Source organism: Pipistrellus kuhlii, unplaced genomic scaffold (genome assembly GCF_014108245.1).
Source record: "Pipistrellus kuhlii isolate mPipKuh1 unplaced genomic scaffold, mPipKuh1.p scaffold_m20_p_77, whole genome shotgun sequence".
Lineage (NCBI taxonomy): Eukaryota > Metazoa > Chordata > Mammalia > Chiroptera > Vespertilionidae > Pipistrellus > Pipistrellus kuhlii.
The window spans coordinates 681,566-705,874 of record NW_023425581.1 but is presented as its reverse complement, the minus strand read 5'-3'; the positions used below and the strand labels follow the sequence as shown (position 1 = coordinate 705,874).

The 24,309-nt window shown below is 67.0% G+C and overlaps 1 protein-coding gene across 4 annotated transcripts in view; it reads left to right on the top strand.

The window, feature by feature from the left end:
* Nucleotides 1-23,628, top strand: part of BCL9L (BCL9 like) — a 29,369-nt gene extending 5,741 nt beyond the window's left edge. Inside the window, exons 2-9 of one of the 4 annotated variants that reach the window (XM_036423122.2) lie at nt 8,622-8,720; nt 9,716-10,101; nt 10,675-10,794; nt 13,026-13,230; nt 17,578-17,662; nt 17,750-20,033; nt 21,619-21,891; nt 22,475-23,628. In XM_036423122.2, the coding sequence (XP_036279015.1) occupies nt 8,695-8,720; nt 9,716-10,101; nt 10,675-10,794; nt 13,026-13,230; nt 17,578-17,662; nt 17,750-20,033; nt 21,619-21,891; nt 22,475-23,526 (4,431 nt within the window). In that variant the 5' untranslated portion in view covers nt 8,622-8,694 and the 3' untranslated portion in view covers nt 23,527-23,628. Of the gene's footprint in view, nt 1-8,621; nt 8,721-9,715; nt 10,102-10,674; nt 10,795-13,025; nt 13,231-17,577; nt 17,663-17,749; nt 20,034-21,618; nt 21,892-22,474 lie in introns of those variants that run through there. The other 3 variants (XM_036423123.2, XM_045576215.1, XM_045576216.1) reach the window with 3 other exon arrangements.
* The last annotated feature ends 681 nt before the right edge of the window (nt 23,629-24,309 follow it).

Here is a 24,309-nt window from a genome sequence, read left to right as displayed (position 1 = left end):
GGGCAGTGGGAGGAGCAGGGGCAGTGGGGGGCGGGGGCCGTGGGGGGGCAGTGGGAGGAGCAGGGGCAGTGGGGGGGCGGGGGCCTCTGGTCCCAGGGGTACGGCCTGGCAGAGCGCAGGCTCAGGGACCCAGCATGGGGAGGGCTTGGCAAGGCATTTGGGTTTCTTTCTCAACCTCTGTCTCTGAGACACGCACACACACGTCACACAGACACCTTCAGGGACCAGCCAGCACGCCTGGGGCGGCGGGCGGGCGGGCCGGGCACCAGGCTGTGGCAGAGGCCGGCCGGTGCCCCTGCCCAGCAGCGGAGCCAGCCAGGCCTCTCCTCCCCGCCGCCGTCCTGTGTGGGAGCAGCACAGGCTGGAGAGGGTTAAGTCTGGTTGGCAGGGACACCCCTCCCTCCTGCCAGAGAGGGAGGGAGGGAGGGAGGGAGGGAGGTGGTTAGCAGCTTGCTCTAGTTGGCCTCTCTCCCAGAATTCTTTGGAAAAGAACTCCCCTTTGACCCCCAGTACAAACCGAGCCCAGCCACCGCCCTCCGCTGCCCATGGGCTGCACGGCCCGGCCCCCGGCCCCCGGCCCCCGGCCCCCGGCCTCCGGCCCGGCCTCTGCAGCTTCAGGGAGAAGGGGTGTCACCAAGGAGACCACAGGAGGCTGGGACCCAGGATCTCCTGGGGTGCTTGGAGCTGGACCCTGGCCCTCGGCCTCCCCGTCCGTCCTCCCTCCTTCCTTCCTCAGGCCATGGGGGCGTCTGCCTGCCCCTCACTGGCAGAACTCCGAGGCAGGGATCCCAGGCATCTTCCGAGCTTCTTCCTCCCCTGGGAGGAGGGCAGTGTGTGGGGAGCGGGCGCCCTGGCTCCCAGCCAGTTCACAGCCGGGAGGGGCTGTCCCAGAGCTGCGGGCACGTGTGTGCTGTGTGTGTGCTGTGTGTGCGCATGTTTCTGTGGAGTGTGCGGATGGGACGCTGCGGGAGGGGGAGGGGCAGAGGTCCTGGCCTGAGAGATGGCAGGCCTGGAGCTGCCCTGAGGGGAGGTCCCTGCTGGGGGCGCCCCTCACCCGCTTCCCACAGCCTTTGGTGGGGGCCAGGGCCTCCTGCCCCCTCCTTCACTCTCCTGCCCCAGAGGCCATGCGGGACCCAGCCTCAGGGTAGCTAGCTGGATCCTTCCCCGGGCGGGGTGGGGGGTGTGAGATCAGCCCAACCGTCCTGGAGGGCAGGTACCACTTCCTGGTCACCCCAGCTCTTCTCTTTGTTCCCGCCTTGGCCTCAGCTGGCAGAGCCAGGGCGCCACCAGCCACATAGAGTGGTTTCTGCCTCGGCCCCTAGAGACACACTCTCTTCTGCTGCCACCCCTCCCCCTCCCTTTCCCTCCCCCTTCCTCCTTCCCTCCCCCCTCCCTCCTTCCCTCCCTGAGACCCTCCTCCCCTCCACTCCCCTCTCCCTCCCTCCCCCCTCCCTTCCTCCCCCCTCTTTCCCTCCTTCCCTGGAACCCCCCTCCCCCCCTCCCTCCTTAGCAACAACTCCCTGCACTCCCGCCGCTGCCTCTGGGCTGCAGGCGCAGGCCGGACGGGAGGGGGCTCTGGGAGGCGGTCCCTGGAGGGAGGCCTCCACCCGCAGGGACCGAGTGGTCCTGTTCGGGAGCAGTGACAGGTTAGGGGTGGGCCTGGGCTCCCTCACCTGCAGAGTGGGAGGGACGGCAGACTCCTTTCTCGCGGAGCCAGGCTCGGCTGCCGAGGGCGGGCGATCGTGAGGACGCGGAGGAAGGGGTGCTGGGCAGCCCCAGGTGGGCCGGGCGCGGTGTGGCCTCCTCCCGGCAGCACCGTGGCCTCTCGCTCCAGCCTGGCCCGCCGGGCTCGGGGAGCGGGGCGCAGAGTGCTGCTGCCAGGCGGATGCGGGCTGTGAAATGGTTAAGAACCAATGGCTGGCGGCCGTGCTCGAACCCTAACCTCGCGCGCGGACTGTGTGCCTTGGGCGGCCTCCTCGGTGCCGGGACAGGGCCTGGCAGCCGGCGCCGAGGGGACTGACGCGGCACAGAGCCGCCGGACAGCGGGTGTCTGAGGGAGCCTGTTAGAGACCAGCCGTCCGCCGTCCGCCAGCTCCTCACCGGAGGAGCTCCACCCCAGGGGAGGCAGGGAGGCGTGAGGGGGTCCGGATGAGACCAGCTAGATTCTAATGCCATTCTTTTTCTTTTAAAAAAATACTTTTATTAGGATTCCAGAGAGGAAGGGAGAGAGAGAAACATCAATGATGAGAGAATCGTGGATCAGCTCCCTCTTGCACGCCCCACACTGGGGACCAAGCCTGCAACCCGGGCGGGTGCCCTTGACCGGAATCGAACCTGGGACCCTTCTATCCATTGAGCCAAACCACCTAGGGCCAGACCCGTCTTCTTGCTGCCTCAGTTTCCCCACTGTTGGTGCTGGCTGGCATAGCCAATGGCCTGGAGGGGCCTGGGACCTGCGGCCAGTCTTCTCGTCTCCCGGCCTCAGGCGGAGCCCTCCTGGGCTGAGGGACCCCGGCCGCTGCCCCTTCGTTCCCAGCTGTTCTGACGTCTCAGACCGCTGCTTCCTTTCCTTCTGGCCGAGTCTCAGGGCCTTCCTTGGGGAGGAAACGGCAGCGTGGAGCTCTGCTGTGGTCTCTGCTCCCTGAGCGGACGGGCAGTGCTCACGCCTGGGACACGTGTGGAAGCCCAGCTGGGCACGCGTGCCGCCTGCTGCACACAGTGGCAGGGAGGCGGCGTCCTGAAGGCCCGAGTGGGCGGGCGTCAGCATCTGTGGTGTCCGGGAGCCCCAGACCCGTTCCTGGGCCGGCGGGGAGTGGGGCAGGCAGCTGGGTGCCCGGGGCCGGGGAGACGCTGGGCGGGCAGGGCTCCTAAAGGTGCTGGGATGGGAGGGGTGCAGGGCTGGCTCACAGAGGTGGTTTGGGTCTTCTGGGCAGTCACTGGCCACCGCCCTGGAGACAGTTGATCAGAAGGTGGCCAGAGTGCCTGGGCGTGCGGGCACCCGGGCACAAGGCCTGGCGCGGCCGCAGGCGTGTCTCTGGCCTGGTACCAGGCCGTGGGCCTCCGCTCAGCGGCCGCTCGCCTGCCGGCCCCTCGCTCTGTGCCGCCCGGAGCCGCCCCCGACAGGTTGGGGCTATTTTGGGGATCAGCTGGGGCTCTGGGCTTTCAGATGCTCCAGCGTGAGCAGGAGAGGGTGGGTCCCGCTTGGTGGGTCCGGCTGGGAGCGGGCTATTTTTAGGGTTTGTTAACCCTTCGGGGCGTGTGGGCCACCCTGAGAGGGACAGCTCCCCGGCTGAGAAGAGAGCAGGTCCTGGACCCCTCGTTTCCAGAACTGTGCGCCCCAGCTGCTCCTCGTTCCCCTCAGACCCCCTACGGTTGTGCTGCTGTTGTTAATCCCCACCGGGGACATTTTCCATCGATTGTTAGAGAGAGTGGACGGGAGGGGGAGAGACACAGAGGGAAACGTCGATGTGAGAGACACACTTTGATTGGTTGCTTTCCACACACGCCCCAAACAGGGCCAGGATCCAACCTGCAACGAGGTACTTGCCCTTGACCGCAATTGAACCCTCGACCCTTCGTTCTGAGGGTCAGCGCTCTAACCACTGAGATCACTGGCCAGGGCCGACCTCCCCACTGTTTAAAGAGGTCCATGGCAAGAAAGTAGACCAGCTCCTGCCTAGCCCAAGCAGAGAGACCGCCTCGGGGTCCGGAGGGGCCTGGCAGTGGGGTGCCTGCCTCCAGGGGATCTGAGGCACAGACGGGAGGCTAAGCGAGCGGCCAGCCGCTCTGGGGTCACACTTGGGGGCTGTGTGTTTGTCAGCAAAGCCAGGGGTGCCTGGGAGTGCCGCCTGCCTGGCCGCTGCGAAGGTGCAGAGGGAGGGCCACCCCTGTGTTGGGAGCTCCTGGGTAGGTCAGAGACGAATTCCCGGGCAAGGCCTACCTTCACCGAGTGCCCCTGGATTTGGGTGCCATTCAGGCCAGAGAAAGGGGACGTCATGGGTTTGGTGAGGGCTGAATATGCCATAGGCACTCTTCTGTATCTCTATACCTATAGCTATAACTATATCTATATCTTTATCTATGTCTATATCTATACCTATATCTATACCTATAGCTATAACTATATCTATATCTTTATCTATGTCTATATCTATACCTATACCTATAGCTATAACTATATCTATATCTTTATCTATGTCTATACCTATACCTATACCTATACCTATACCTATAGCTATAGCTGTAACTATATCTATATCTTTATCTATGTCTATACCTATACCTATACCTATAGCTATATCTAGATTTCAGAGAGGAAGGGAGAGGGACAGAGAGAGAGAAACATCAATGATGAGAGAATCATTGACCTGCTGCCTCCTGCACGCCCCACACAAAGGGATCCAGCCCACCACCCAGGCATGTGCCCTGACCGGGAATCGAACCACAACCTCCTGGTTCCTAGGTCAATGTTCAACCACTGAGCAACACTGTCCGGCGCGGTAGGCATTCTGTCAGATAGTTTTACTAACAGGATTTCACTCTGAACTTACCCTCCTTTTGCAGAAGGTGAAACGGGGTGGCTCAGGTCCTGCTGCTCAGAAGGGAAGGGCACGGTCCCCCTGACTGTGCACCCAGCTCTGAGTCCCCGGCACCGTGCCCACTGCCCGCGGGCCTGGGCCTGGCGCTGGACCCTCAGGAACAGGCTCAGCGAAGGCGAGGGGGGCGGGAGGCCCGGGCAGGGACCCTCCTGCTCTGCTAATGCCCTAAGCTCTCCTGCCAGAGGTGCCAGGACTGACAGCCGCCGCCCGGCAGGAGGATCACACATCCTGTCCACGCCCCCCCAGGCCTGCTTCCCGGAGGGTCAGAGTCTGCATGTGGACGTAGGCAGAGCCAGGGCCTCCAGGTGCTGCAGGTGCTGAGTTGGGGCGGGGGTGGGGGGACGGGGCCCTGCCAGGCTGACCTGGGAGAGCAGTGCTGAGCGGCACGGCTGAGCGGCAGGGGCGAGGCTGCCTGTGGTATAGGCGGCTGTGCCAGCACGCTGCCGCCTCTCCGCCCACAATGGCCCCATTGTTCCCCAGCCAGGCGTTCGGAGGAGGCCTAGGCCACCCCTAACCTCCCCGCGAACGGCCAGATTAACTCCTTGGAGGCCAGAGGCTAGGTGAGGCCCGCAGGTCCTCTGTTCTGGGGTTCGGGCCTGGGAAGGCCCTCCCTGCTCCTGCGCCCGCGAGGGCTGCTCTGGAGCCTGGGGCCCTCCCCAGGGTAGGAAGCCGCACCTAGCGCCCCCCTCGGTGCAGGTGCCAGGGCCAGGAAGTGCCGGGCGGCGGCGGGGGCGGCTATATTTGGGCTGGAGGGGCTAATCCCAGCCTCACTGCTGCCGCTCCTGCTCCTTTCCTTCCTGTGAAACCAGAGCCGGGCTGGGCCGTGCTCAGGATTTCGGTGGATTTAAAGAGGCCGCACCATGCCTGCCAGCTTGGCCTCCTCCCCTCCCCAGGCAGGGTCTGGGCAGAGGTCACTGGAGGGCTGCTGGCTCTCTCTGCCCCGGGCTGACCCCTGGCCCTTGCCCGTTCGGGCCCAGACTGGGGCCCTCCTCTCCCAGGCGGGCGGGCGGGGCGGGCGGGCGGGGTGGGCCGCGGTTTCCTGTGCCGGCTGTTTGCCTGGCCCGCAGTGCCCGCTCTGCCTGGGCTTCCTGCCTGTCTGGGTTCACTGTGCCCCCTGCCGCTCCCCGCGGGGGGAGGGGACAGGCGGGGATTGGGCAGCAGGCTTTGGGGGCCCTCACTGCCAGGGCATGACTGGCACTGGCCGAAGGAGCCGCGGGGGTGACCTCAGGCGTGCCAGGCAATGCCATGTCCCTGTGGCCTCCGGAAGGTCCAGAGGGCGCAGGCTGTCCCGTGGAAACACCCCGTGCGGAGCCCCCGCCGCCTCCCCGGCCGGGGCGCCCGTGCTCCATGGGCTGCTGGTGCGCCGGCGCAGGGGCTGGACACGCCCGGCAGAGGTCTGCTTCCCTACTGAGCCTGGACGGGGGAGCCCCTCCCCCAGCTCCTGGCCTGCGAGTTCCGGAGGGTCTCTGGGCCGCACATTGGTCCGTGGGCAGGCTTCCTGCCGGGCTGACCCTCGCCCTGCCAGCCAGGGCCCTCGGAGGAGGCAGTGCGGTGCCAGAGGACAGCTGGGACCAAGGAGGCCTGATGCCGGACAGCGGGCTCAGGGCGTGTGGTCTGCGGGCTGCATGCACCCCTCCAGCCAGAGGCCAAGGGCCCAGCACAGGCTCCAGGCGGTGGGCCCTGCGCTGCGGGTTCTTGGGAGCCAGGAGCTGGGGGCTGGGCACTCCAGGCGTCCCCCTCCAGCCCCGCTTCCTGCCCCCAAGTCACACAGGGATGGCACCACTCGCACTGCCCCAGCCACCTCCCCTGCCTTTCCCCAGGAAGGAGGCGCAGCGCCTGGCGGGCTGGGGAGACCAGTCTGGGGGCTGGTACGTGGTGAAGAAGATGGTTGAGTTTGGGTGGTGGCATGTTCAGATCCTGTCACAGAAACCCACACGTGAAACCTACACGATCCTGCCAACCAGTGTCACCCAATCACTGTCTTAACAAACTGCACCCCGAGGAGGGACGCCTCCTGGGACTGAGTGGGAGGCGGGTCCGGGGTGAAGTGGGGGGTGAGATGGGAAAGCTGTGACTCACCCGCCTGACTCAGACTGCCCTGCGGGTGGGAGAGGGGCTGGGCGAGGAGACACCAGAGCCGGCGGCCTCAGCCTTCCAGCCCAGCCACCCGCCTCAGCCGCACACCCCGGCTCCGGGGCTGGCGTGTGGGGAGCCAGGCCACCCGGCGCAGCTCCACGAGCTGTCCGGACCCAGCAGGGGGCACTGCTGTGCTGGCCACCGCGGGGCGGGCGGTCGGTCCTACCTTTCCCCGTGCCTCAGTGTCCTCCCGGTGAAGTGGATTCTGACCCTGCCCTGCCCTGCCAGCTGGCTCAGCGGCGAGCTCACCATCCCCGAAGGGTCTCGGGTTCGATTCTTGGTCACAGGCAGTACTTCCCCTGCCGCTGTGTCTCACGTTTCCTCTCTCTGCCTTTCCACTCTCCATGGAAAAATGTGAGGATTAAAAACAAAGAAACGACCACCTCCCGGCAGGGGGTGAGTAGCCAGGCTGAGGGAGTGAGAGCCTCCCGCTGCTCCAGCCGCTGGCTGCCCTGCCTCCCCCGCCTCCACCAGCCCTGGGCTGAAACCTCCCCCGAAGCCCCTCCCTCCCTCCAGAGACCGGTCTGAGCCATAGGCCCGTGCGGGGTCAGTTAGGGTTAGGCTCCCCTGGGCCCCAGGGGGGCTGGTCCTGTGCCCCCAGCCTAGCCTCCAGCAGCCGGTGGGGAGCAGTGGGACTGGGCACCAGTACCTGGTGGGCCTGTTACCTGTGCTAGCACCCTCCCCTCCCCTCACATCCCCTCCCCTCTCCATCCCTCCCCATCCCTGCCCTCCCCTCCCCACCCCTCTCCTCACTTCCCCTCCCCTCCCCTCTCCATCCCTCCCCATCCCTGCCCTCCCCTCCCCACCCCTCTCCTCACTTCCCCTCCCCTCCCCTCTCCATCCCTTCCCATCCCTGCCCTCCCCGTCCCCGGCCCTCCCCTCCCCCCTCCCCCTCCCCAGGATCAGCTGGGGGGGGCGGCAGGCTCTGCTGTGTGTTGGGGTGCACCCATGGCCTGTGACTAGGCCCTAGGCCTCCTCCGGGCTGGCCTCAGTCTTCCCGTCTGTGGATGAGCCGGCAGCCCCGGCGAGGGCTGGTGGCTCCTGCCTGTCTCTGTCTCGGGCTGTGGGGGTCAGGCTTGGCCCCCGCCCCCACCGCACAGCCCAGCCAGGCTGCTGTCCCGATGGCCGGCCTCCCCGGCTGAGCCGCCTGGGGGGGGCGGGGGGCGGGGGCCGCATGCCTGCGGTCGGGAGGAATCCGGGAGGAATCCGGCCGAGTCCGTCTCCGCCGCCAGCTGCCGGCCCAGCGCCCGCCCGGGCCCGCCCGCCCATGGGCCCGCCGCCGGGCGCAGCCCAGCCCCGCTGCCTGGGGGGGCACTGCGCTGGGGGGGAGGGGTCTGAGGGGGCTCCCTGTCCAGGGGGGTGGCTCCCTGTCCAGGGGGGGCTCCCTGCCGGGGGGGGGCTCCCTGTCCAGGGGGGGCTCCCTGCCGGGGTGGGGTGCTCCCTGGGGGGGGGCTCCCTGTTCAGGGGGGCTCCCTGCCAGGGTGGGGGGCTCCCTGGGGGGGCTCCCTGCCGGGGGGGCTCCCTGCCGGGGTGGGGGGCTCCCTGCCAGGGTGGGGGGCTCCCTGTCCAGGGGGGCTCCCTGCCGGGGTGGGGTGCTCCCTGGGGGGGGCTCCCTGCCGGGAGGGGGGCTCCCTGCCCCGGGGGGTGTCGGGGGAGAGTGCCTGGGCCAGGGCCGCGCGGCTGCACCCTCTCTCCAGGGCCCTGCCCGCGGTGGCCGAGCCAGAGGGCAGCGCCCCGCGGAGGGAGCGGGCGGGGGCCGGGACTGGCCTCCAGGCAGACCCCACAGCAGCCCCCCTCCACCACCCTGTCCAGGCCCCCGGTGTAGGGCTGCTGGGTCCTCCCCCCTCCCCAAGTCACAAGTTTTCTCTTTGGGGCTTGTTGCTGCAGTCCCTGCTCCAGTACCGAGTGCCAGCTGGGCCCTGGGCACGCAGGGGGCGCAGCCCCACTGTGTGCGGGAGCCATGAGGATCCTGGCTAACAAGACAAGGTGTGTGGGTGTCATGGAGGGTGGGCGTGCGTGGCGTGTGGGGAAGGGCGGGCAGGAGCCGTGCTGCTTGGGGACCCGCCTCGGGCCCCAGCTCCAGGGGCTCGGAGTGGGAAGGCCTGCCCTGAGCCCCGAGCCCAGCCCGCCTGGTGTCTGGCCCCGGGGCCTTGAGACATTGTGAGTGGAACCCCCCCCTCACTGTGGGTCCCCACGGCCTCTGGCCCAGTCCACGGGGGGGGGGGGCGGGGGCCAGCGCCCTCCCCCGAGGGGCCTGCAGACAGGCCAGGCGCTGCAGGCCAGGGAGCCGGAATAAATCTGAGCTGGTGTGGAATGGGGGGATAGATGTCCTCTCCCAGTGATGTGATCTTTCCAGCGGCTATTAATAGGTCTCCGGGGAGGGGGAAGGGGAGGGGGGAGCCCGCTGGATCTTAAAGGGCCCACAGCCTTGGAATCCCTGGCTGTGAGCTGCACGCCAGTCTGCTCCACACACCACCCCTTCCCTTCCCGCTCCGCCTGCCCCGCTCCGCCTGCCCGGCCTCACAGGGCTCCCCGCCTGGGAGCTGTCTGGCCCGTGGTACCAGCCGCTCGGCGGTGCTTTCCCCGCTTCCCAGGACAGCCTGGGCATGGTAGTGACCCCCAGGCCCGGCCCGGCCCTCCTGGTGCGGGGCACGCGGAGGTCAGACGCAGGCCCTGGCGGAGGGGTGCTGAGTGGGCAGGTGCCGGTGTGTGAGGGTGTTGGGTGGGGGTGGGTCTGCCAGGAGAGGCTCTGGTTTTCCTCTGAGCTGTGGGGCCTGAGGGTAAGGTGGCCCCATCGTCACTCTCCAAGGTGAATGGCATTAGCCCTTGTCTGAGGAACAGCGGGAAGAGGAGGGAGAAGCTGGGCACCCTAAGGTGCCACTCACCCTCCCCCCCTCCTGGGGCCGAGGCAGGAGGGGCAGTGGGAGTGCAGGCGTGTGAGCCCGTCACCGTCAACCTTTCCGTCTCTCGCCTTCTCCCAGGTTGCCCCACCCCAGGAGGAGAGAAGCTCCGGGGAGCCCGCCACTGTCGCCCCGCGGCCACTGCCCCCCTGCCCCGTCCAAACCAATGCACCCAGAAAATAAGCTGACCAATCACGGCAAGACAGGGAACGGTGGGGCCCAATCCCAGCACCAGAATGTGAACCAAGGGCCCACCTGCAGCCTGGGCTCCAAGGGCGTGGGGGCGGGGAGCCACGGGGCCAAGGCCAGCCAGATCTCACCCAGCAACTCCAGCCTGAAGAGCGGCCAGGCCGGGGCGCCCCCTTTCAGCTCCCTCAAGGGCAAAGTGAAGCGGGAGCGGAGCGTGTCTGCGGACTCCGGAGAGCAGCGGGAGGCGGGGACGCCCTCTCTGGACCCCGAGGCCAAAGGTACCCGTTTCCTGGTCCCAGGAGTCCAGCATGTTCCACAGCCCAAGGCCCACACCTGCCCAGAGCCCCTCTTTCTGTCCCCTTCCCAGTCCTCACCCCGCTTTTCTCCGGCACCTTCTTCTTACCGCTACCCCCCCCCCCCCCCCGTAGTTTTCCCAGGATTGGGAGTGGCCCGGGGGAGATTTGTCATCCTCAGGTGCCACCATGATGGGGCCACCCAGTGGTGGGGTTCCCAGTCAGCCTCTTCCTCCTGCTGTCCCGCCAGAGCCCCGGGGGAGGAGGAGGTGCTGGGGAGGAGCCTCCTGGTTCTGGGCCGGCGGGAGCTGCTGGGCAGCCACTATCCTGGAAGAGTAGCAGCCCCCCCCCCCCTTAATTAGAACCAGTTGTGCTTGGTGCTGCTGGGGGAGGGGAGGCAGGCCGGCGGCCGCAGAGAGAAATGAGAAACAAATGGTGGTGTGGTGGGGCCAAGGCTGGCGAAGGCCCCCAGCCTGGGCATCGCCTTGGGGCATCGGGGAGAATGGGCCTGGAGGCGGGCGGACGGGCCGGCTCTGACCCCCGCGGCCCGGCCAGCAGAGGCGGCGCCCCGGAGCAAGCGGCGCTGTGTGCTGGAGCGGAAGCAGCCGTACAGCGGAGACGAATGGTGCTCGGGGCCAGACAGCGAGGAGGACGACAAGCCCATCGGGGCCACCCACAGTGAGTGCCCGCGCGCCAGGTGCTGCGCCCACGCTGCCCTCGGGGGACGCGCCTGAGGGAGCTTTCCCTCCTTCGCCCCGGGCGGCAGAGGGCTGAGCCTGCACAGGGGGAGCGCGGGTCAGGAGCCCAGGCCCCTGCCTTCTAGCCACCTCCAGACGGTTGCTGCCCGCACTGGGACGGCGCTGCCGGCCTTCCAGGTGCTCAGGGGCCCCTTTTCCTAAGGACCGAGGCGGGGGTGTGTGTGTGTGTGTGAGAGAGAGAGAGAACCAGGTGGCCCCTCCTGGTTATTCCACTTACCGGTACACCTCCATGAATTGCTGGCCTGTGCTGCCACCTGCTGGTCACTGGAGGGAGGGCAGCAAGAGTCCAGCATCACTTGGAGTGGGACGTTGGCTCTGCGGTCCAGGCCGCCCCAGGCTGTGAGCTAACGCTGCTGTGTCTCTGGCGCACCTCCCTGACCTTTCACTGGCTCCTGGCAAGTGCCCAGAATACATCCCCGGACAAAGTGTGAGTGGCTGCCCACTCCTTATTCTGGGCATGTGATGGGGGACATGCCCTGCCCTTGGGATGCCCGTACACGTTTATTCGGTGCTTTCCCTCAAAGCTGACAGCTGGTTTGTTTTGGGGGCGTGTGGGGGGAGGTGAAATAGCTTAATGCATAAGAAACCAGCCAGAGAAGGTTCAGTCTGAACTTGTTGAAGGCGGGGCTTAGAAGGAAGGAAAAACCAAGCTGCCTAAAGGCCCTGCTGTGTGGCAGTCTGTCCTCACACGTGACTGTGGCCACGGCGCCTGCCCCCGGGGAGGAAGCAGCGCGGCAGGTGGTCGTGGGACGAGGGGCCCGTGGATCGAATACTGAAGGAAGCTCTGCAGCTGCTGGGACTAACGGTCGTTGGCCCAGGTCCCCCCACAGGGAGCCCCGGCTGAGCCTTCCCTGACAGATGGGGTGGTCACTGCCTCTAAGGACAGACGCCCCTCCTCTATCTTTCCTCGCTTTTTAAAAAGTAATTTTTAAAATGGGTTTCAGAGAGGAAGGGAAAGGGAGAGAGAGAGAGAAACATCGATGATAAGAGAGAATCATTGATTGGCTGCTTCTGGCAACCTGGGCGTGTGCCTTGTCTGGTAATCAGACCGTGACCTCCTGGTTCGTAGGTCAGTGCTCAACCACTGAGCCACGCTGGTTGAGTATCACATTTGCTTTCACAATGCTAGCCTGCACCATGGGAAAACGCCGGGAGACACAGGGAAATAGAGAGAAGATGTTAACGCCTCATACTCAGTACCAAGGCAACCATTATTACTATTTTAGTTGTACTGCCTGCCACCAGATTCTCAAAGAGTGCTTTTTATTTTAAATGTTTTTATTGATTTTTTTTTTTTTTTAGTGATAGAGAGAGGAAAGAGGGATAGAGAGATAAAAACATAGATGAGAGACATCTCAATTGGCTGCCTGCTGCACGCCCCCCTCTGGCTTATGCTCTGACTGGGAATCGAACTGTGAATCTCAAAGAGTTCTCAATGGTGGGGCAATATAACACAGAGGGAACAGCACAGACTCTTCAGTCAGACCAGTGGATAGAGCATTGGCCTGTGGACTGAAAAGTCCCAGGTAAGATTCCAGTCAAGGGCATATACATTGGTTGCGGGCACATCCCTTATAGGGGGTGAGCAAGAGGCAGCTGGTCGATGTCTCTCTCTCTTCGATGTTTCTAGCTTTCTATCCCTCTCCATTTCTCTCTGTAAATATCAATAAAATATATTTTAAAAAAAATAAAAAAAAGATTTCTTTGACTACCCCTTATGCAGGACAGGAGAGTTGAGGCTGAGAGGGACTAAGTGTCTTGTTCATAAGGTCACACAGCGAGCTAGTTGGTGAAAAACCACCCATCGTCTGAATCCTCCGTTGGTGCACCCTTTTGCCTTCTCCCCTGGCAGAGACCAGGGCATGAGGACGGAGCAGGGCTGAGGGCAGGTTTTGTAGACGCTCTGCATGTTGCATTCGGGGTCCAAACCTGGTCCTTAGCATGGCTCTCCCCCTTCTCGTTCCACACGGTCCCCGTCCTGCTCACAGACTGGTCTAGGACAAGTGCATGTGGAAAACAGGCAGGGAAAGGCCCATGGTAACACCTTCCACCGTGAACCTCTGTCCCTTGGCACCGCTTGGTGATGGGGTGCCCAGTCGCTCTGCTTTCTACATCTAGACTGCTGACCCTCTTCCCTTCCCTTCCTTGCAGATTGTAATGTAGGAGACCCTGCCATGGCGGCCCCGCAGCTGGGTCCTGGCCAGGCCCCCCAGCTCCCCCTCAGTGAGGGCAGTGCCCCAGGGCCCCCGCATGGGCCCTCTGCAGCCCTGCGGCCAGATGCCCCTGGGGGCGGTGGTGTCCCCGGAAAGCCTCCCTCACAGTTTGTGTATGTCTTCACCACCCACCTGGCCAACACGTAAGTGACTTGTAGACCATGCTGGCTCTCTTTACGCAGCAACCTGGAGCCTGGGGTCCTGCAGGAGTGTCTGTGGGGCCAGGGTTGGGTGGGTTAAGTTGCATTGGGTTTGGTTAGTTGGGTCGAGTTGGTTGGGTTGGGTTAGTTGGGTTGAGTTGATTGGGTTGGCTTGAGTTGGATGGTTAGGTTGGGTTGGGATGGTTGGGTAAGGTTGATTGGGTTGGGTTGGGTTGGTTGGTTTGGATTGGTTAGGTTGTGTTGGGTTGGTTGCTTTGGGTCGGTTAGGTTGTGTTGGGTTGGTTGCTTTGGGTCAGGGTTGCTTGGGGTGGGGTGGGGTGGGGTGGTTGGGGTGGGTTGGTTGGGTTGTGTTGGGTTGGATTGGTTAGGTTGTGTTGGCTTGGTTGGGTTGGATTGGTTAGGTTGTGTTGGGATGGTTGGGTAGGGTTGGTTATGTTGAGTCAGGTCAGGGTAGGTTGAGTCAGGTTGATTGGGTTGGATCGGATTGGTTGGGCTGGATTGGTTAGGTTGTGTTAGGTTGGTTGAGTAGGGTTGGTTAGGTTGTGTTGGGATGGTTGGGTAGGGTTGGTTATGTTGGGTCAAATCGGGTTGGTTGGGTTGGGTCGGGTTGAGTCAGGTTGATTGGGTTGGATCGGGTTGGTTGGGTTGGATTGGTTAGGTTGTGTTGGGTTGGCTGGGTAGGGTTGGTTAGGTTGTGTTGGGTTGGTTGGGTAGGGTTGGTTAGGTTGTGTTGGGTAGGATTGGTTGGGTTGTGTTGGGTTGGTTGGGTAGGGTTCGTTAGGTTGTGTTGGGTTGGTGGGTAGGGTTGGTTGCGTTGGGTCAGATCAGGGTGGGTTGAGTCAGGTTGATTGGGTTGGATTGGGTTGGTTGGGTTGGATTGGTTATATTGTGTTGGGTTGGTTGGGTTGGATGATTAGGTTGTGTTGGGTTGATTGGGTAGGGTTGGTTAGGTTGTATTGGGTTAGTTGAGTAGGATTGGTTGCGTTGGGTCAGGTCGGGCTGGTTGGGTTGGGTTGAGTTAGGTTAGGTAGGGTTAGGGTGGGTTGGGTCAGGTTAGGCGGGATGGGTTGGATTGGGTCAGGTTGGTTGGATGGGTTGGGTCAGGTTAGGTAGGGTTAGGGTGGGTTGGGTCAGGTTGGTTGGGTGGGTTGGGTCAGGTTAGGTGGGGTTAGGGTGGATTGGGTGAGGTTAGGTGGGATGGGTTGGATTGGGTCAGGTTGGTTGGGTGGGCTGGGTGAGGTTAGGTGGGATGGGTTGGATTGGGTCGGGTTGGTTGGGTGGGTTGGGTCAGGTTAGGTAGGGTTAGGGTGGGTCGGGTTGGATTGGGTGAGGTTGGGTGGGTGGGTTGGGTCAGGTTAGGTAGGGTTAGGGTGGGTTGGGTCAGGTTGGGTGGGTGGGTTGGGTCAGGTTGGTTGGGTGGATTGGGTCAGGTTAGGTAGGGTTAGGGTGGGTTGGGTCAGGTTGGTTGGGTGGGTTGGGTTGGGTTAGGGTGGGTTGGGTGGATTGGGTCAGGTTAGGTAGGGTTAGGATGGGTTGGATCAGGTTGGTTGGGTGGGTTGGGTCGGGTTAGGTGGGATGGGTGGGTTGGGTCAGGTTGGTTGGGTGGGTTGGGTCAGGTTGGTTGGGTGGGCTGGGTGAGGTTAGGTGGGATGGGTTGGATTGGGTCAGGTTGGTTGGGTGGGTTGGGTCAGGTTAGGTAGGGTTAGGGTGGGTTGGGTCAGGTGGGTTGGGTCAGGTTGGGTGGGTGGGTTGGGTCAGGTTAGGTAGGGTTAGGGTGGGTTGGGTCAGGTTGGTTGGGTGGGTTGGGTCGGGTTAGGGTGGGTTGGGTCAGGTTGGGTGGGCGGGTTGGGTCGGGTTGGGTGGGATGGGTGGGTTGGGTCAGGTTGGGTGGGTGGGTTGGGTCAGGTTGGGTGGGATGGGTGGGTTGGGTCGGGTTAGGGTGGGTTGGGTTGGATTGGGTCAGGTTGGTTGGGTGGGTGGGTTGGGTCGGGTTAGGGTGGGTCGGGTTGGATTGGGTCAGGTTGGTTGGGTGGGTTGGGTCGGGTTAGGGTGGGTTGGGTCAGGTTGGGTGGGCGGGTTGGGTCGGGTTGGGTGGGATGGGTGGGTTGGGTCAGGTTGGTTGGGTCGGTTGGGTCAGGTTGGGTGGGATGGGTGGGTTGGGTCGGGTTAGGGTGGGTTGGGTTGGATTGGGTCAGGTTGGTTGGGTGGGTTGGGTCGGGTTAGGTAGGGTTAGGGTGGGTTGGGTCAGGTTGGGTGGGCGGGTTGGGTCGGGTTGGGTGGGATGGGTGGGTTGGGTCAGGTTGGGTGGGTGGTTTGGGTCAGGTTGGGTGGGATGGGTGGGTTGGGTCGGGTTAGGTGGGATGGGTGGGTTGGGTCAGGTTGGTTGGGTGGGTTGGGTCGGGTTAGGTGGGATGGGTGGGTTGGGTCAGGTTGGGTGGGTGGGTTGGGTCAGGTTGGGTGGGTGGGTTGGGTCAGGTTGGGTGGGCGGGTTGGGTCGGGTTGGGTGGGATGGGTGGGTTGGGTCGGGTTAGGGTGGGTTGGGTTGGATTGGGTCAGGTTGGTTGGGTGGGTTGGGTCGGGTTAGGTAGGGTTAGGGTGGTTTGGGTCAGGTTAGGTGGGATGGGTGGGTTGGGTCGGGTTAGGGTGGGTCGGGTTGGATTGGGTCAGGTTGGTTGGGTGGGCTGGGTGAGGTTAGGTGGGATGGGTTGGATTGGGTCAGGTTGGGTGGGTGGGTTGGGTCGGGTTAGGTGGGATGGGTGGGTTGGGTCAGGTTGGTTGGGTGGGTTGGGTCAGGTTGGTTGGGTGGGTTGGGTCAGGTGGGTTGGGTCAGGTTGGGTGGGTGGGTTGGGTCAGGTTAGGTGGGATGGGTGGGTTGGGTCAGGTTGGTTGGGTGGGTTGGGTCAGGTTGGTTGGGTGGGTTGGGTCAGGTGGGTTGGGTCAGGTTGGGTGGGTGGGTTGGGTCAGGTTAGGTGGGATGGGTTGGATTGGGTCAGGTTGGTTGGGTGGGTTGGGTCGGGTTAGGTAGGGTTAGGGTGGGTTGGGTCAGGTTGGGTGGGCGGGTTGGGTCGGGTTAGGGTGGGCGGGTTGGGTCGGGTTAGGTGGGATGGGTGGGTTGGGTCAGGTTGGGTGGGCGGGTTGGGTCGGGTTGGGTGGGCGGGTTGGGTCGGGTTAGGTGGGATGGGTGGGTTGGGTCAGGTTGGGTGGGCGGGTTGGGTCGGGTTGGGTGGGCGGGTTGGGTCGGGTTAGGTGGGATGGGTGGGTTGGGTCGGGTTGGGTGGGATGGGTGGGTTGGGTCAGGTTGGGTGGGCGGGTTGGGTCGGGTTAGGTGGGATGGGTGGGTTGGGTCAGGTTAGGTGGGATGGGTTGGATTGGGTCAGGTTGGTTGGGTGGGTTGGGTCGGGTTAGGTAGGGTTAGGGTGGGTTGGGTCAGGTTGGGTGGGCGGGTTGGGTCGGGTTGGGTGGGCGGGTTGGGTCGGGTTAGGTGGGATGGGTGGGTTCGGTCAGGTTGGGTGGGTGGGTTGGGTCGGGTTAGGTGGGTGGGTTGGGTCAGGTTGGGTGGGTGGGTTGGTCGGGTTGGGGTGGGTCGGATTGGGTCAGGTTGGTTGGGTGGGTTGGGTCGGGTTAGGTAGGGTTAGGGTGGGTTGGGTCAGGTTGGGTCAGGTTGGGTGGGCGGGTTGGGTCGGGTAAGGTAGGGTTAGGGTGGGTTGGGTCAGGTTGGGTCAGGTTGGGTGGGCGGGTTGGGTCGGGTTAGGTGGGATGGGTGGGTTGGGTCAGGTTGGGTGGGTGGGCTGGGTGAGGTTAGGTGGGATGGGTTGGATTGGGTCAGGTTGGTTGGGTGGGCTGGGTGAGGTTAGGTGGGATGGGTTGGATTGGGTCAGGTTGGTTGGGTGGGCTGGGTGAGGTTAGGTGGGATGGGTTGGATTGGGTCAGGTTGGTTGGGTGGGTTGGGTCGGGTTAGGTAGGGTTAGGGTGGGTTGGGTCAGGTTGGGTGGGCGGGTTGGGTCGGGTTAGGGTGGGCGGGTTGGGTCGGGTTAGGTGGGATGGGTGGGTTGGGTCAGGTTGGGTGGGTGGTTTGGGTCAGGTTGGGTGGGATGGGCGGGTTGGGTCGGGTTAGGTGGGATGGGTGGGTTGGGTCAGGTTGGGTGGGCGGGTTGGGTCGGGTTGGGTGGGATGGGTGGGTTGGGTCGGGTTAGGGTGGGTCGGGTTGGATTGGGTCAGGTTGGGTGGGTGGGTTGGTCCGGTTGGCTTGGGTCGGGTTGGATGTTTGGGTTGGGTGTTGAAGGTGAGGGGCCCTCCGTCTCCTGAGCTGTCGTGTCGGACCCCGTGCAGGGCTGCGGAGGCTGTGCTGCAGGGCCGGGCCGACTCCATCCTGGCCTACCACCAGCAGAACGTGCCGCGGGCCAAGCTGGACCAGGTGAGAGGGGCGCTGGCCGGGCCGGCCCTCCAGTGGCAGCGCCTGGGCCAGCGCCCTGCCTCACGCTCTGCCTGTGTCCCCTTGCAGGCCCCCAAGGTGCTCTCCACCCCGGAGCCGCTCCCCCTGAGCACACCGTCTGCAGGCACCCCCCAGCCCCAGCCCCCTCCACTGCCACCGCCGCCCCCCGCCCCTGGCAGTGCCCCCCCTGCTCTGCCTCCTGAGGGGCCCCCTGAGGACACCAGTCAGGACCTGACACCCAGCTCCGTGGGAGCTGCCAGCACAGGCGGGGGCACTGGGGGGACCCACCCGAACACCCCTACAGCTGCTACCAACAACAACCCCCTGCCTCCGGGAGACCCCGGCGGCGCCCCCGGCCCTGCCCTCCTGGGGGAGGCCGCGCCCCCGGGAAGCGGGCAGCGCAGCCTGCTGGGCTCGGAGGGGCTGTCCAAGGAGCAGCTGGAGCACCGGGAGCGCTCGCTGCAGACGCTGCGGGACATCGAGCGGCTGCTGCTCCGCAGCGGGGAGACCGAGCCTTTCCTCAAGGGGCCCCCAGGAGGCGCCGGCGAGGGCGGGCCCCCAGCACCGGCCCCTCCCGCCGCCCCGCAGCCTGCCGCGGCCCCTCCAGGCGGGCTGAAGAAGTACGAGGAGCCCTTGCAGTCCATGATTTCGCAGACACAGAGCCTCGGGGGCCCCCCGCTGGAGCACGAGGTGCCGGGGCAGCCCCCGGGCGGGGACATGGGGCAGCAGATGAACATGATGATGCAGAGGCTGGGCCAGGACAGCCTGACGCCCGAGCAGGTGGCCTGGCGCAAGCTGCAGGAGGAGTACTATGAGGAGAAGCGGCGGAAGGAGGAGCAGATCGGGCTCCACGGGGGCCGCCCGCTGCAGGACATGATGGGCATGGGCGCCGTGATGGTGCGGGGGCCGCCGCCGCCCTACCACAGCAAGCCCGGGGACCAGTGGCCGCCCGGCCTGGGCGCCCAGCTGCGGGGCCCCATGGACGTCCAGGACCCCATCCAGCTCCGGGGCGGGCCTCCCTTCCCCGGGCCCCGCTTCCCAGGCAACCAGATGCAGCGGGTGCCTGGTTTTGGGGGCATGCAGGGCATGCCCATGGAGGTGCCTATGAATGCCATGCAGAGGCCTGTGAGGCCGGGCATGGGCTGGACCGAAGACTTGCCCCCCATGGGGGGGCCGGGCAGCTTTGCTCAGAACCCCGTGCCCTACCCGGGCGGGCAGAGCGAAGCGGAGCGGTTCGTGGCCCCCCGGGTGCGCGAGGAGCTGCTGCGGCACCAGCTGCTGGAGAAGCGGTCCCTGGGCGTGCCGCGCCCCCTGGGCATGGCCGGCGGCGTGGGGCAGGGCGTGGACATGGAGCGGGTGATGCAGGCGCACCGGCAGATGGACCCGGCCATGTTCCCTGGGCAGATGGCGGGCGGCGAGAGCCTGACGGGCACGCCCATGGGCATGGACTTCGGCGGAGCCCGGGGCCTCCTGAGCCCCCCCATGGGGCAGTCCGGGCTGAGGGAGGTGGACGCGCCCCTGGGGCCGGGCAACCTCAACATGAACATGAACGTGAACATGAACATGAACATGAACCTGAACGTGCAGATGACGCCACAGCAGCAGATGCTGATGGCGCAGAAGATGCGGGGCCCCGGGGACATGCTGGGGCCGCAGGGCCTCGGCCCCGACGACCTGGCCCGCGTGCGGGCGCAGAGCAGCGGCGGCCTGGCGGGCGGCCCGCAGAAGATGCTGATGCCCTCGCAGTTCCCCGGCCAGGGCCAGCAGGGCTTCTCCGGGGGCCAAGGGCCCTACCAGGCCCTGCCGCAGGACATGGGCGGCGCCCAGGACATGTTCAGTCCCGACCAGAACTCCGTGCCCATGAGCAACGTGGGCACCACTCGGCTCAGCCACATGCCTCTGCCCCCCGCGTCCAACCCTCCCCCGGGGCCTGTGCACGCAGCCCCCAGCCGGGGGCTGGGCCGGCGCCCTTCGGACCTCACCATCAGTATTAACCAGATGGGCTCGCCGGGCATGGGGCACCTGAAGTCGCCCACCCTTAGCCAGGTGCACTCCCCGCTGGTCACCTCGCCCACTGCCAACCTGAAGTCGCCCCAGACCCCCTCACAGATGGTGCCCTTGCCCTCTGCCAACCCGCCGGGACCTCTCAAGTCGCCCCAGGTCCTGGGCTCCTCGCTCAGCGCCCGCTCGCCCACGGGCTCCCCCAGCAGGCTCAAGTCCCCCTCCATGGCGGTGCCTTCTCCGGGCTGGGTGGCCTCGCCCAAGACAGCCATGCCCAGCCCCGGGGTCCCCGCGAACAAGCAGCCGCCGCTCGGCATGTCCTCCGCCTCCGCCCTGGGCGGCCTGGAGCAGGGTGAGTCGGCGTGGGGTCTCCAGGGGCTCACGGGCGGGCGATGGGGGGCCCCGGACAGCGGGGCGGGCGATGGGGGGCCCCGGACAGCGGGGCGGGCGATGGGGGGCCCCGGACAGCGGGGCGGGCGATGGGGGGCCCCGGACAGCGGGGCGGGCGATGGGGGGCCCGGACAGCGGGGCGGGCGATGGGGGGCCCGGACAGCGGGGCGGGCGGTGGGTGGGCCCCGGACAGCGGGGCGGGCAATGGGGGTCCCGGACAGCGGGGCGGGCGATGGGGGGCCCGGACAGCGGGGCGGGTGATGGGGGTCCCGGACAGCGGGGCGGGCGATGGGGGTGCCCGGACAGCGGGGCGGGCGGTGGGTGGGCCCCGGACAGCGGGGCGGGCGGTGGGTGGGCCCCGGACAGCGGGGCGGGCGGTGGGGGTGCCCGGACAGCGGGGCGGGCGATGGGGGTCCCGGACAGCGGGGCGGGCGATGGGGGTCCCGGACAGCGGGGCGGGCGATGGGGGGCCCGGACAGCGGGGCGGGCGATGGGGGTCCCGGACAGCGGGGCGGGCGATGGGGGCCCCGGACAGCGGGGCGGGCGATGGGGGGCCCGGACAGCGGGGCGGGCGGTGGGTGGGCCCCGGACAGCGGGGCGGGCGATGGGGAGCCCCGGACAGCGGGGCGGGCGATGGGGGGCCCGGACAGCGGGGCGGGCGATGGGGGGCCCGGACAGCGGGGCGGGCGATGGGGGGGCCCCGGACAGCGGGGCGGGCGATGGGGGGCCCCGGACAGCGGGGCGGGCGATGGGGGGGCCCCGGACAGCGGGGCGGGCGATGGGGGGCCCGGACAGCGGGGCGGGCGATGGGGGTGCCCGGACAGCAGGGCGGGCGATGGGGAATCCCGGACAGCGGGGCGGGCGGTGGGTGGGCCCCGGACAGCGGGGCGGGCAATGGGGAGTCCCGGACAGCGGGGCGGGCGATGGGGGTGCCCCGGACAGCGGGGCGGGCGATGGGGGGGCCCCGGACAGCGGGGCGGGCGATGGGGGTGCCCGGACAGCGGGGCGGGCGATGGGGAATCCCGGACAGCGGGGCGGGCGATGGGGAATCCCGGACAGCGGGGCGGGCGATGGGGGCCCCGGACAGCGGGGCGGGCGATCGGGGGCCCGGACAGCGGGGCGGGCGATGGGAGGCCCCGGACAGCGGGGCGGGCGATGGGGAATCCCGGACAGCGGGGCGGGCGATGGGGAATCCCGGACAGCGGGGCGGGCGATGGGGGGCCCGGACAGCGGGGCGGGCGATGGGGAATCCCGGACAGCGGGGCGGGCGATGGGGGCCCCGGACAGCGGGGCGGGCGATGGGGGGCCCGGACAGCGGGGCGGGCGATGGGGGGCCCGGACAGCGGGACCGGGAACTGCAGCCTCCAGGCACTCTGAGGGTCACACTTGGGTCTGCGGTGCCTGGGCCCCAGGGGACAGCGGAGGCCGTGTTTACTGGGACGTCTGGAGGAGGCGTGCCTGAGGTCGGTGGGGATTTGGGGCTGAGTCTCCCGCAGCCCCGTGCGAGCAGCCAGGCTCACCCGCGTCGCGCTGCTGCCTCCCTGCAGGCGCCCTCCCGCCCGGCGGCCCCCGGAGCAGCTCCTCCGCGCCGCCCGCCAACCCCGCCGGCGGCCTCCTGACCCCCAGCCTGCCCTTCACGTCCTCCCCGGACCCCGCGCCCTCCCAGAACCCCCTGTCGCTGATGATGTCCCAGATGTCCAAGTACGCCATGCCCAGCTCCACGCCGCTCTACCACAACGCCATCAAGACCATCGCCACCTCCGACGACGAGCTGCTGCCCGACCGGCCCCTGCTGCCCCCGCCGCCGGGCTCCGGGCCAGGTGCGCGGGGAGGGGGCGGGAGGGGGCGGGAGGGGGCGGCGGGGAGGGGGCTGGAGGGGGCGGGTGGGAGGGGGCGGCGGGGCGGGGGTCAGGGAGCAGCGGGGAGGGGGCGGGAGGGGGCGGGGTGGGGGTCAGGGAGCAGCGGGGAGGGGGCGGGGAGGGGAGGGGGCGGCGGGGAGGGGAGGGGTAAGGGGGGCGGCGGGGGGGGCTGGAGGGGGCGGGGCGGGGTCAGGGAGCAGCGGGGAGGGGGCGGGGAGGGGAGGGGGCGGCGGGGAGGGGAGGGGTAAGGGGGGGCGGCGGGGGGGCTGGGCGGGCCGGGAGCTGTGGGCCAGGAGGGGAGGAGGGCATGGTGGCAGTCCCCTGCGCCTGCCGCTGTCACTGCTCCCCACGCCCTCCCTGGGAGTAGGGGGTGATGTCGGGGCCACGCCCACTAGCAGTCCTTTAGGGAACCGCGCCGGGCGCTGGAGGGGTCTGTCCGGCACCCAGCCGTGTCCATGGCGACCTGGACCAGACCTGGCTCTCGGCTTCTGGCCCTCAGGCAGCCGCTGGTCCCCGCAGCTCCTCATCCCTTCCCTTCCCACAGGGATCGGCGCCAACCAGGCCAACCCGATGCACCTGAGCACCGCGGCCGCCCAGAGCCCGCTGGGCGTGCCCCTGCCGGGCCAGCAGCCCCTGTCCCACGAGCCCCCGCCCGCCATGCTCCCCTCGCCCACGCCTCTGGGCCCCAACATTCCGCTGCACCCCGGTGCCCAGGGCGCGGGGGGCCCGCCCCAGAACGCCCTGATGATGGCTCCGGGGGGCCCCGACTGCGGCCCCGGGCCCGGCTCCTCCCCGATGATGCCCTTCCCCCCGCGGCTGCAGCAGCCCCACGGCGGGGGCGGGGGGCCGGGCCTGCAGCAGCACTACCCCCCGGGCATGGCCCTGCCCCCCGAGGACCTGCCCGGCCAGCCCCCCGGCCCCATGCCCTCCCAGCAGCACCTGATGGGCAAAGGCATGGCCGGGCGCATGGGCGACGCGTACGCGGGCATGCTCCCGGGGGTGGCGTCCGTGCTGAGCGACCCCGAGCTGAGTGAGGTGATCCGGCCCACCCCGACGGGGATCCCCGAGTTCGACCTGTCGCGGATCATCCCCTCGGAGAAGCCCAGCAGCACCCTCCAGTACTTCCCCAAGAGCGAGAACCAGCCCCCCAAGGCCCAGCCCCCCAACCTGCACCTCATGAACCTGCAGAACATGATGGCGGAGCAGACCCCCTCGCGGGCGCCCAGCCTCCCGGGCCAGCAGGGCGTCCAGCGGGGGCTCAGCATGCCCATGTGCCACCCCGGACAGATGTCCTTGCTGGGCAGGACAGGCGTGCCCCCGCAGCAGGGCGTGGTGCCCCACGGTCTGCACCAGGGGGTGCTGTCCCCGTCACAAGGCCTCGTGGCGCAGCAGAACTTCATGCTGATGAAGCAGCGGGGCGTGGGCGGCGAGGTGTACGGCCAGCCCCCCCACGTGCTCTCCGCGCAGGGCTCGCTCATGGGCCCCCCGCCCCAGCAGAACCTCATGGTGCACCCCCTGCGGCAGCGCAGCGTGTCTCTGGACAGCCAGGTGGGCTACCTCCCGGGCCCGGGGGGCGTGGCCAACCTGCCCTTCTAGCACTCCCTGCGCGGCCGAGGCAGCGTGTCACCTGGAGCGTGTCTTCCAGCCGTGGCGGGGCCGTGGCGGGGGCCGTGGCCGGGGCGGGGGCCGTGGCGGGGGCCGTGGCCGGGGCGGGGGCCGTGGCCGTGGCCGGTGGGTTGGAGGGTGGGCGGGGCTTGTGTGGGGATGGCGTTTGTGGCAACCAGCCGTGCTGGCAGCGGAGTGGGACACAGTGGGGAGGGCTCTGGGGGGGTTGTTCCATTGTGGCCATCAGACCATCCCACCTCCTCCCCGTCCCTGTGTCTGCACCCGTCACCCAGCTCTGCCTCCCAGTCCTGTGCGGAGTCCTCGAGGGGAGAGGAGGAGGTGATCTCCGCTCTCCATCCTCTCCCGCCCCTGGTCCTGCTCCACCTGGTTCTTCCTGCTCCTCCCCTCCCTGCTGCTGTGGCTGACACACACACACACACACACACACACACACACGCACACACACACGCACCCGCCCCGCGGGCGCTGCCACGCTTCCCACCACGCTCCTACTCCTGTGCTTTGGGAGGGGTCACCCAAAACAGGGATGAAAGAAGCTCTTCCCCTCTTTCAAATTACTACCCTCAGCTGTGCACTGCTCACAGCATCTGGGTCCCTAGAGGGTACTATTCTGGTCCCCCCACATGGGGAGATGACCTCCCACACCTGACAGCCCACACCTGACAGCTCACACCTGACATGGCCCACACCTGACAGCTCACACCTGACACGGCCCACACCTGACACAGCCCACTCCTGACATGGCCCACACCT